General features: G+C 37.5%; 1 protein-coding gene across 1 annotated transcript in view; it reads right to left on the bottom strand.

Annotated features, from left to right (window-relative positions):
* IARS2 (isoleucyl-tRNA synthetase 2, mitochondrial) overlaps positions 1 to 13,226 on the bottom strand; it is a 77,016-nt gene that overhangs the window by 4,398 nt on the left and 59,392 nt on the right. Inside the window, exons 15-20 of the mRNA XM_081254467.1 lie at positions 5,995 to 6,103; positions 4,736 to 4,838; positions 3,570 to 3,695; positions 2,822 to 2,953; positions 1,517 to 1,623; positions 131 to 276 (exon numbers count right to left, since the gene is read on the bottom strand). Of these exons, the coding sequence (XP_081110593.1) occupies positions 131 to 276; positions 1,517 to 1,623; positions 2,822 to 2,953; positions 3,570 to 3,695; positions 4,736 to 4,838; positions 5,995 to 6,103 (723 nt within the window). The remainder of the gene's footprint in view (positions 1 to 130; positions 277 to 1,516; positions 1,624 to 2,821; positions 2,954 to 3,569; positions 3,696 to 4,735; positions 4,839 to 5,994; positions 6,104 to 13,226) is intronic.

Raw genomic sequence — 13,226 nt, 5'->3', positions numbered from 1 at the left:
CGAGATGCAAAAGGCCACAAAACAGTCACTGTAGATGAGTAAGTGCCTCTTTTGTGAAGTAAATAAAATGAGAAGCTGCACCCTCAGCCAAGGTCTTTCTCATTCAGAGAACAAATCAAGTATTTCTTACCTTTAATGTAAGGTATGTACTGGAATACCTCTTCAGCCAAGTGAGGAAGAATGGGAGCCAAAGAACGAACCATTACATCCAAAATTTCGGCTAATGCAGTCTGACAAGAGCGTCGTTTGGGATCATCTGCATTTTCACAATAAAGCCTGTTGAAGAACAACTTATTGAGCGGTTGGCAACACTTTGTACACGATGACTGCCAAGGTGGGATCTGCCTCAGGCTGAGTTCATTCTGACAGTGCCTAAGCCTATGGCTCCAACGTCTCTAATTAAAGGATCAAATATTCCATCATACAAGTGTGTGTGTGTGCGTGTTGGGTATTCATTTCTGTGCGTGGGCCTTCTCCAGTCGCGGTGAGCCGGGGCCACTCTTCATCGGTGCGCGGGCCTCTCACTGTCGCGGCCTCTCCCATTGCGGAGCACAGGCTCCGGACGTGCAGGCTCAGTACTTGTGGCTCAAGGGCCTAGCCGCTCTGCGGCATGTGGGATCTTCCCGGACCAGGGCTCGAACCCATGTCCCCTGCACTGGCAGGCGGATTCTTAACCACTGCGCCACCAGGGAAGCCCCATACAACTTTTTTGATAACATCCTCTATGCCTTCCAAGTGTGCCCACGTCCTCAAAAACTCTCATACCTACGCTATGTCCAATTCTGTTTTTCCGATCAATAATAGCTAGAATCTAGACAACTGTGTTAAAGGAAAATTAGTAAGCTAGTTGAAGGTATTTAAAATGTGACTCCCCACCCCTATGACCCTCTCAGTGTGTCAAGGGAAGGACTGGGAGTTACAGTCCCAGTGGAAGGTCCCTGAGGTGCTGATAGACTGGGGCTGACACCTCACACTGGCTCAGTTACTGTCACAAATAAGAGTCACACCGTGTCGCCTGCATTCTGAAGCAAAACATGAAGACAGCACCAAGCCTGCCTCTAAAAGGGTATCGCTGATGTTATACAATGTCATTAGATTAATAACTGCCTGAATACTTCTGAGAAATATGCCCCTCAAGATCAGCAAACTCCTGAGGACAAGCACTACATTCATTACCTCATATTCACAGCTAGTACTTACTGAGCCACTTACTTTGTCAAACACAGCATTCAGCACATTACTTATATTGTATCTTTCCATTTCCACATTCTGAGACAGGTATTATCATCACCATTTTACAGATTAAAAAACTGAGATTATAGGATAAATTGCCTCAGCTCATAAAGCTAGTAAGTGACAGGATGAAACTTCCTAATCAGACTTGACTCAAGAACCCAACTTCTTAATAATGGTACAGGGCAGCCCCTCTTGCTCGCCTCTGCTTTCCAACATTCGCCAAGCAGCGTAGACGGTCAAGCAGTGCTTGTTGAGTATTTCAATATTCAGTCATACATACCTATCTTTGATTATGCTGAAATAAAAGTTGGAGAGTTCTCTGGTATAAAATGCTCGTAATAGCCGAACAACTTTTCCAAAGTCATACTGCTTATATGAATCGGTAATCTAGGGAACAAAGCCAAAATAAATTTGGAAGCTGGGATAAGCAAATAAAAATGCAAGTCATCATGAGCAAAATATGTTCCTTTTCAAAATATGTTTCCAAGGCAGACAAATACAAAACAGGCAAAACGCGAGAGCACTTAAGGATCTTTAAAACGTCATTTCTGGATGTGAAAGTCACTATCCTCAGAAAACACTGAATAGTCTACCCTGAAAACTACAAAAGAACACACATCAGATGAAAAGATCAGGTTTTAAATGATGAAGCCACACTATGGTAAAACAGCGAAGAGTTTAAGTTACCACTGTTCCTTCATTTATGCCTGAAAAGTGAAACTGGGCAAAAATCTGCATGTACGACTCTTAAGGGTATGTGGAAGCAATTCTGATTTTTGAGAAAACACAAAATATTTGTGTTTCTATATGAGAGGATATCTTATAAGACAACATAGGAATCATTGTTTCAGTTATTTCTATACTTTTGAGATGTATATTTCTATACTTCTGCAGTTAAATAAAGTACAACTCTATTTTATTCCTTCCTATTAAAGAAATACATGGAACTGATTTCAAGAGAAAAACGTGGTCTGAGGGGAGGCCTGGGCCAACTGCTGCCACCAGGTACTCCTCTAGTCTTTTGAGAGACCAGGAAAGAAATCATAAGACTTCATACCTAATCAACCTAGGACCATGTGGAATTTATCAAGTATAACTTTTTTTTTTTGCGGTACTTGGGCCCCTCACTGCTGTGGCCTCTCCCATTGCGGAGCACAGGCTCCGGACACGCAGGCTCAGCGACCATGGCTCACGGGCCCAGCCGCTCCGCGGCATGTGGGATCCTCGCGGACCGGGGCACGAACCCGTGTCCCCTGCATTGGCAGGTGGACTCTTAACCACTGTGCCACCAGGGAAGCCCAAGTATAACTTTGTTTAGTGCTTTTAGATACTATTTCTTTTTTTTTAATTAGTTTCTGCTTTATAACAAAGTGAATCAGTCATACATATACATCTGTTCCCCCATCCCTTCCCTCTTGCGTCTCCCTCCCTCCCACCCTCCCTATCCCACCCCTCCAGGCGGTCACAAAGCACCGAGCTGATCTCCCTTAGATACTATTTCTAACAAGCTTTGCTCCACTCGTGTACAACACAAATTTCAACATACAACTGTGCTATTTCCAAAATCTTATTAATGCACACTTACCTTGTTTGCTAAATCCTGCAGTAAGTGTAGCATATACTGGTCTATGATATACATATTGTTAACAGGGATAGAATCTGTTTCTGGGTTGAAACCAGCCACATTTCCCAAAAGAAAGCGGAGTGTATTCCTAAGCTATAAACATTGAGGAAAAAAATATACAGTCAAAAAATATGAGTCCTTCAATTATTACTGAAAAATTATTTTCTTTCTCTATAATTTTTATCCAACTCGTTACTTTCTTAATGGGATACTTTGTTATATCATTCCTATAATAAGACTACAAATGCAGAAAACGAACTCTCATTTCAAAAGCTCAGTTGCAGAAACAACCACTGTACTTTATACATAAAAACTGAATTTTCATTACATTTCTTTAAAATCAAGGGCAAATCGCCTTTCAGTGGCCCAAGTTTGTTCATCTGTGTCGGTAAGAATGTTGTGTAGGTAAAAATAAATGGAATAAATGTGCACAGTCATTGAGCACATAAAAAGTATACAAAATTAGTATAATTTCATATTATATTAAAATAAAATATAAAAAGTGTATAAAATTATCAGCATTACTACTTACATTTTTAAACAAATAAATTAGCACAGGATATTTTTAAAAGCTCATAACATGTGGAGAACTCATTTTCATTTAGTTGTGAAGTGCCAACAAAAATGTGCCTCATTTTTTTTAACAATGACTCAGTAAACTTTTCATTCGGGAATAGTACATAATAATAGAAGGAGTAGTGACTCTGACCTTGCTAATATCATCTCTGGCAGCATTCAGTACAGATGGACTAATTATCACTTCACTGAAGACATTGGACTCAGCGACCCACCAGCGAAGGACATCAGCACCATAGGGAGGCTCTTTGCTTTGATCCTTTTCATTGAGGGAAAAAAACATATAAACATATAAATGGCTTTCGATTACAATTTGGTGAACAGAGGCTTTAGGTAAGACTCCTATTCAGAAATGTTTGAGCAAAATGTAAGCATACAATACACCCGTACTGTAATGAAATAAGGGCTAACGATCTCAGAGATCAGGCTGAATCTAAAACAACAACAAAACTGGAAAAAGGGAGAGTTCGGCCTGCAGTCTTGTTCAGTGACTTCCTGTCATGTCAGTAAACAGCCACTACAGCAGGTGGACAGAGTACTGCCCCAGATGCGTCTGTGATGGGGGAGCAGGCCGGGGGAGGGGAAGGATTGCTTTTCCCTCTCAATATTCCCAAGCTACTCTGATAAAGAGAACTGATTACTGGACACTAGAAGGGCAGTAAAAAGCCAAGGGAGTAAAATAACAGAGAAGGGATTTCTTTCCTGAAAGCAACTCCAAAATAAACCAAAGTATCAGCAACACCAGACTGATGTTCATTAATGACTTGCTTTAAAGTGTATCATTTCCAAGAATAATAAAACATTCATTCATTCATTTATGGCTGCGCGGCTTGCGGGATCTCAGTTCCCTGACCAGGGATTGAACCTGGGCCCCCATGGGGAAAGCGCCAAGTCCTAACCACGGGGCCTCCAGGGAATTCCCTGACACATGCATTTAGAAGATGCGATCTCATTTTTTTCCTATACTGTTTCTGTTTAACTGTAAAACTACAGTTTATAAAGTTTTAAAGTTCAGACAATTAAAAGAGGGATAGCATGGCTCAGGACCTAACTGGAGATTCAGACCTGAAATGAGGCAAAAGGGCTACAATCCCAACCCTGCCCTTTTTCAAAAAAAAAAAAAAATCACGTATCATTTGAGAGTCTAGATTTAAAACATGGTAAAGCATTTGCTATTAGTATAAAAGATAGTTTTGTGAGGTTTTTTTTTTCTTTACATTGAAGTAACTATATTAAGGGTTCTGGCTGCCAACTTAGCCTTAAAACAGAAATAAAATGAATTTTTAGGGAACCACCTACTTGTCCTCCATTGATGACAACATCAGGATCAATGACATTCCCGAGGGACTTGGACATCTTTTCTCCCTTTTCTCCAAGGGTAAATCCATGAACAACCACTGTCCTAAGAAGACAAATTAGCTATTATAATAATGAACACAATGATGATGGTCTTTTTGAAGATGACTCACAGCTTAAAGAGTAACTTAGTTTGACATAAAAATCATTTTTCTTGACAAATTATGTATGAAAACTTTTCTTCAAAGTCTGATTCTCAGCTACTTATTTATCCTGATAGTTAAACAGTAAGCTCTCTACTTATACACAAAATTTTTATGTTTACATTCACTAAACAATTATCTCCTGAGCATCTATTATGTACTGATTTTGATCATTAAAACTAACCAGGAAAAAGTATGTCTTAAAAAAAAAATTAGGGCTTCCCTGGTGGCGCAGTGGTTTAGAGTCCGCCTGCCGATGCAGGGGACACGGGTTCATGCCCTGCTCCGGGAAGATCCCACATGCCGCGGAGCGGCTGGGCCCGTGAGCCATGGCCGCTGAGCCTGCGCATCCGGAGCCTGTGCTCCGCAACGGGAGAGGCTGCAACAGTGAGAGGCCCGCGTACCGCAAAAAAAAAAATTATCACCACAAAATTATCTTCAAAAGGACAATTTGAGAGAAATATGTATCTGCTGTTCTATCGACTTTTAAAAGCATGTTATACAAGAAACATAAAACATGCAAATTGTGAGATGGGTTTTCACTTTAAGATAGCAAAAATCTTAAGCTATTTAAGAATCTTTCTGATTAGGACCTCTATTCACATATTTGAATAAGGAAAAGCTATTCTCTGTAACTAAATAAGAATCCCTAATTTAATAAAATTCACTCAAGAAATATTTCCATCCATTAGCCACTTGTGGAAATTACAAATGTAAGGATATCTGACTGAGGCTGTCCTCAGTCAAGCTAGAATATCCTTCTCCACATCCATCTGTGAGGGTTTCTCCACTACTCCAGTCAATGCCGGTTTTACCTCTTCTAGGAATTATGATCTGTATTGGAGTGACAAGGCTTCTCTGTATTGCTCTGTTTTTGTCTCTATTTTTTTTTTTTTTACTTCAAACCTATTTCTCTCCTGAGACTGCAGACTGTAAGCTAATTAACGGCAGTGTTTTATCATATACATATTATTCAGTACAGTGCTTCACACACTGGTGAATGTTCAGTAGAAATACTCAACCGTGTGCTGACTTGTTTAGCTCAGGTGTAATACTTACTTAAAAGGTGATTTATTCCTTGCTGCCACACTTGTTAATAAGGAAGACTGAAACCAACCCCCAAGCTGGTCTTTTCCTTCCAAGTACAAATCTGCTCTTTGGTCAGTACCTCAAAAATAAATATGAAAAAACAGAAATTTAAGTTAATTAAATAGGAAAATGGAAATGAATGTTTATCAAGGTATTAAAATATTAAAAGGAATCATGTTACTTATGTCTTGTGTCATGCTACACCCAACGGCTAGGTTGCATTCACTTGGGCTGTTACCCTCACTGCCAATTTATTAATCAAGATAAAGAAAATAAACCTTGGGGTATGATCTCCCAAACCACAGATAACTAAAATATTATCTAAATTAGGGACTGATTCATATTAACTACCAGTATCAATATTTCCAGTTAAATCGTTTATGAAAATAAACTATTTTTATTAATTCAACAATTATTTGCTGAGTATCCAATAACTTTATATGTTAAGTCATTTCATTCTCATAGTAACTCTAGAAGGTAGATATTGTTATTATCCCCATTTTACTGACGAGGAAAGTGAGACACTGCGAGATTTTATAACTTGCCCAAGGTTATGCAGACAGTAAGCAGTAGACATGGAGTCTAAATGTAGACCATCTGGCCACGGAGCGTATGCACTTAACCAAGATATTAAATAAATTAGGAAAAAATGTCTTATAAAGGGCGAGTTATTAACTTCTAATTTGACAACGACCCAGTCAAAAGATGGGCAAAGCATACAAAAGCCCTATGAGCCAGGGGTTGAGGCACGAGGTTGGTGGCGGGGCAGGGGAGGGATGAGCAGGCAGAGTGCAGAGGATTTTTAGGGCAGTGAAAATACTCCGAATGATACTCTAATGATGGACACAGGTCATTATACATTTGTCCAAAGAGTAAACCCTAATGTAGACTATCTACTTTGGATGATGATGATGTGTCAAGGTAGGTCCATCCATTGTAACACATGTACCACTCTGGTGGGGGACCCTGATAACAGGGAAGACTGCCTGTGTGAGGGCGGAGGGTACAGGGAGATCTCCGCACCTTCCTCTTCATTTTGCTGTGAACCTGAAACTGCTCTTAAAAAATTAAGTCTGTAAGAAAAAACATGGCAAAAGAAAAAAAAATGCTGTACAAATAATTTAGCCTCAAATTCGTTAGGACATGTATGTATGCAAGCTTGAGAGCTACTTCAGCATTCAACAAATAACAACAGTTAATTCAAGAGTTAAAAATCCGAAATACGGGACCATTTGGCAAACATCATAAGTAATGATCATTTCAGTCAAAAATCATCAAGGAGGCTTAAATACTAGGTAAAAATCTGGTGAGAAAACAGGATATTTCCACAGTCTTAAAGTATCTCTCTACAACATACAGTTGACCCTTGAACAACACAGGTTTGAAATATGAGTGCCCACTTACACCCGGAATTTTTTAACTAAATACGTGCTATAGTACTACATGATCTGCCGTTGGCTGAATCCATGGATGTGGAACCACGAATATGGAGGGTTGGTGACCCTACCAACGTTGTTCAAGGGACAACTGTACGTATAATAACAATTACGATGGGGAGATGGGGGTGGGGGAGGAGTAACTCTGCAAGAGAAAATGGGCAGGCACCACCTTAACCAAGTGATCAAAGTTAAACATCACCAGCAAAGACATCATGTGACTTCTGACATGACGCACTGAAAAGGACACAGTATCACTTCTGTGATATTTCTGCCAAAAATGCACAATCTAAATCCAATCATGAGAACATGTCAAAGAAACCCAAACTGAGGTACTATCTTCTACAAAATAAACCACCTGTACCTTCATGAATGTCAAGTTTATGAAAGACAAGGACAAAATGAAGGGACTAAAGAGATAACTAAATGTCACATGAGATCCTAGATTGGGTCTAGGCCCCTTTTTATTTATTTTTTTCTCCTCCCATATAGGACATTACTGGGTGAAATTGGAGTAAGATCTGTAGATAGGTTAACAGTATGGAATCAGTGCTAATTTCCTGATTTTGATGTTCATATTGGTTATACAAGAGACTGTCCATGTTTTTAGGAAATACACACTGAAATATTTCGGGATAAAAGAGCATCAAGTCTGCAACTTACCTTTAAATTGTAGAGAAAAAAGTTTGTTTATATATCCATATAGAAAATATATATATAAAGCAAATGTGGCAAAATGTTGACTATGGAAAATCTAGGTGAAGGTATGTACTTCTTTATACTCTTCTGTGACTTTTCAGAATAAATGGTTTTCAAAAAAAGGAGCATGAGGTCTTTGGGGAAGATTACTTCCATATTTTAAACCTAAACTCAGAACTCTAAGAAACCTCAGCAATCCCTTTTTATTTGTAAAATGATGGTGATTTGCTCTTATGTCCTAACATTGAGGATTCAGTGTTGTAATCCTTATGTGACAAAGAGTATCTGGGTGAAGGTGGGAGACAAAACTGAAATAATGTAATCAAACGTTAAATTAGTTAAATTCGACTAACATTATCAAGCACCTAGCAGGCACTGTGCTATCTGCCCTCTTGGGGATGATAGCCAATAGGGTAGATTTTCTGTTAAACAAGAAATAACTATGTTGTTACCAGGGTGAAAACACAGATTAGCCTAGTCTATGCAGTTAGGAAAGCCTAGGATAATATAAAATGATAAATGCCTATGCAATGAGAACAAAACTTTTAGCCTCAACATCTAGAGTGTCACATCTGTATCCTACTTTCCTTCTTCCTCTACTGATCTGTAACCATTTACTTTTACAATACCAGCACTTAAACCTCATCCCACCCAAAATGTTAACTTCCTACTAGAGACCACATTTTGGATGTAGCAATAATTAATGAGAAGATTAATAACAGAACAAAAATCTTTGCCAGCTCTAAAACTTTTAGTTTTAAGAAAGCTGGCTGTTGCCTAAGGACTTACACTATGCAGAAGAAAAGCAATTTGAAGACTGCACAGTGGCTAGATTCAGACTGCCTGGGTCCAAATCCTGGCTGCGGCGCTTACTACCCATGGGGCCTGAGCATAACCTTTCCATGCTTCCATTTCTTCCTCTCTGAAATGAGGATAACACCAAAATCTATTTACCTTATAAGGTTGTTCTAGAGATTAAAGACGTAATATAACATGCTTAGCACATAGTAAATACTCAGTAAATGTTAATTATTATTAAGATACATCATAAAGGGCACTTGATAGTTGCTGATGGAGAATTAAGAAAGACTCTTCCTGGTATATTTTTTCAGTTTTATATGAAGGAATACTTGCAAAAATGTGATTAGGTATACTAAATTACTTTTAAAATACATGGTCTCTGATTCTGTCCTAGAAACACATGTTGTACCTAATAAAATCAGGCCATTAATAATAGCACAACAAAACAACTAACTCATATTAAGGGTAAAATCTTGGTGTCTTTCTCATTCTCATATATGCTGAATTATTGGAATTGGGTAAGGAGCAAAATATCATTCTGGAAAAGGAAGTGTAACCCTAGAAAATTTCTGCAAACAAGAGCCTGTCAAGATGGTGTATGAAACCAGAAGGAAAAGATGGAAGTGGGAAAGTTTTGGAGTAGCAAAGCACTGAGTAAGAAATGAAAAGATAAAGTTTACAGGAACTTTCAAAATGAGGATGAGAAGTTTAGTCTTGGATGGTAAGTAATAAAAACCACAGTCAAACTCAAGTGCTGGTATACTGTAGAATCATTTAACAACCTCATATAATTAATTATTGGGACTATTTTCTGTTCTAGTAAGTTTATTTTTAGTAATGTTTAATTTTTTCTAACAACAAAAAGCACATTCTCACTTTAATAAACTTGTAAAACAGTAAAGTTCAAGAAAATAAAATCACATATATTCCCAATACCCAGAGATAATCAGTTTATTTCAGCATATTTCCTTCCGCTATTTTGTCTATGCATACCGATATTTACATGAGTAAATATCCTACATCTTTGTATTCTGCACTTTTAAAAATTTAACACACCCTTAAATAATACTTTCCCATGACCATTTAATGTTCAAAAAATGTTCAAAAACATGACTTAATGAAGGCATATCATTCTATCATATGAACGTATGCCATATCACTTTAGCCATTTTTCTACAGATGGACATTGGGTTGTTGGTCAATGTCATTTACTATTTGAAATAACACTGTAATGAATATCTTCACACATAATTTTTCATCCAGATCTGATTACTTCTATTCTACAGAATAGATTCCTGTAAGTGGAATCACTCAGTCAAAAGACAGAAAACTACTTCAAAGCTTTTGACGCATAATGTGAAAACCCCTTCTGGTAGGTCTGTGCCAATTTACACTTCCACCAGCAGTGTACAAGAGGGAGAAACAGTGCCCGTTTTTTTTTTCTGCCTATTTTTTATCGTTTTTCCTTCCTGCATAGATTTTTTAAATAATTTTATTATCATTATTTTTTAATGTTTTCTTGGCAGCATGGGGATCTTAGTTCCCCAACCAGGGCACCCCTTGCATTGGAAGTGTGGAGTCTTAACCACTGGACCGCCGGGGAAGCCCCTGCATAGATCTTTTAGTGAAAGAAAAATTTAGAACCTTCTTATGGAGACATAGTATTATGTTCGGTGTCGTAAAATTCCAGGAAAAGTAGCAATTAACCATGTGGTAAAAAGTTAGTATTTCTTTACAATAACTTTCGCTCTTATGAAAACTGTAGGAATTCCCTGGTGGCCTAGTAGTTAGGATTCTAGGCTTTCATTCCTGTGACCCGGGTTCAATCCCTAGTCAGGACACTGGGAGCCCGCAAGTCGCCTGCGCAGCCGAAAAAAAAAAGTAAAGATTCACGCTTAGAGGAAACAACTGTTCAATACCTCTAGAATTGTGATTTAGGTATGGTAAAAATTTAAAGAATAAACCAACTACTAAAAAATTACTATCAAAGAGGAATTAGCAAAAAACTGAGTAATCTATAATTTCATTACTAAATTTGTATAATTTTGCTGAATTGATGAATTTTGAGCAAGATTATCATATTGAACTAAGAAGGCAGGTTGTAGAACCAGCACAAACATTTGGCAAAACTACTGTTTAATGTACATACATTTAAAAATAATTTAAACAAAAAATAATTGCTAAAAATAATCATTATTTTTTGAAATTAAGCTATTAGTACTGTATATGTCCTTAAAAGGGTAACTTAAAAAAAACTTATTTGTAAATCTAAGTTTCTGTTTCAAAAAATGATCTCTTTTCTCCACTTCAAGTTATTTATCTGTTAAAAAGAATCAGAAATGATGTAGAATAAATATTTTAAAACACTAATTACTTCACCAGGTGAATGGATAAACTGTGGTACATCAAGACAAGGAAGTATTGTTCAGCACTAAAAAGTAATGAGCTATCAAGCCATGAAAAGACATGGAGGAACCTTGAATACATATTATTAAGTAAAAGAAGCCAAAGTGAAAAGGCTACATCCTGTATGACTCCAACTATACCACATTCTGGAAAAGGCAAAATTATGGAGACAGTAAAAAGATCAGTGGCTGCCAGGGGTTAGTAGGGAACAAGGGATGAAAAGGTGGAGCAGAAGATTTGGGGGGCCGTCAAACGATTCTGTGTGATACACGCCATTATACATTTGTCAAAACCCACAGAATGTACATCACCAAGAGTGAACTCTAATGTAAACTGTGGACCCTGGATGATAATGATTTGTCAACGTGGGTCATCGAATGTAACAAATAGACCACTCTGGTGTGGGATGCTGATAATGGGAAGGCTGTGGGGAAGGGGTACAAGGGGTATGGATTCTCTTTACTTTTCTATTTAAAATTTTTTTTTAACATTAAATTAGTTTTACTTTATTTTTAAAAATTTTTATTGGAGTATAGTTGCTTTACAATATTGTGTTAGTTTATACTGTACAGCAAAGTGAATCAGCTATACATATATCCCCTCTCTGGATTTCCTTCTCATTTAGGTCACCACAGAGCATTGAGTAGAGCTCCCTGTGCTATACAGTAGGTCCTCATTAGTTACCTATTTTATACATAGTATCAACAGTGTATATATGTCAATCCCAATCTCCCAATTCATCCTACCACCCCCCTTCCCCTTTGGTATCCATAAGTTTGTCGTCTGTGTCTCTATTTCTGCTTTGTAAATAAGCTCGTCTATACAAATTTTTTCAAAAAAATAAAGCTATTTTTTAAAAAGTTTAAATATTAATTACTTTTAAATCAGTGCAATAATTAATGTCTTTGGTAAACATTTAAGGAATGTTTTAGAAATATGGATATGACTTATTACTTATGTATAATTCACTTTAAATGCCATTCCCTTTCAGAAAGTGTTCAAGTTTCAGTTTCTTAAGTTTTACTGTCCTTGAACTCACTCACAGTGAAACTCACAAAGAACTCACCAGGTACTTGACCTGGTGTGAAAACAGAAGCCAAATCTCTTTCACTGCCATAAAATCTGTCACCAAAAAGTAAAACTAGATATGTATGCTATGTAATCACCAAATTCAACTCGTTAAACATTAGTAGATACTGATGAAGACTGGTATCTAAAATTAAGCTCAAAATCAAGCTGATTTTACTTTGCAATAATACACTCTCAAGGAAACATGCAGACATTGAATCATTTCATATTAGACTTGATACAAGCCATCTGAGAATGAAAAGTACAATAAGCCTTCCCAGGAAAGTAGGTGACTGCTCATTTTGTTTTGTTTTTTAAAGGAAAATCACCTTTGCTTTATGGTTTTTTGAACTATGAATTCACCTAGTATCTGGACTCCTTCCCACCTCATTCTTTCTGCCTATCTTTTGAAATTTTTTATCATGAAAGAAGAAAAGGGAGGAAAACAGGATGAAATATAAATCAATTAATCTAAGTTGCAGATCAATCTCCTAAGATTTTTCTTATTTTATTTATTCTTTACTTTTTTTTGAGGAAGAGGAATATAAAATCTCAGTGAAAAAGTAGAAACTACAGTCTAAAATTGGGTTTGTGGGAATTCCCTGGTGCGCCAGTGGTTAGGACTCAGCACTTCCACTGCCGGGGGCCCAAGGTCAATCCTTGGTTGGGGAACTAAGAACCCACAAGCCGCACAGCGCAGCCAAAATAAAATAAAATAAAATAGGGTTTGTGTATTATCTGTGAAGATAGTTTACATATGCTCTGGCACCCTCCTATGCATGCAGCACACAT

This window comes from Mesoplodon bidens (genome assembly GCF_964165515.1).
Source record: "Mesoplodon bidens genome assembly, chromosome: 2".
Taxonomy (NCBI): domain Eukaryota; kingdom Metazoa; phylum Chordata; class Mammalia; order Artiodactyla; family Ziphiidae; genus Mesoplodon; species Mesoplodon bidens.
Note: the sequence above shows the minus strand (reverse complement) of the source record. Positions and strands in the feature narration are given on the sequence as shown.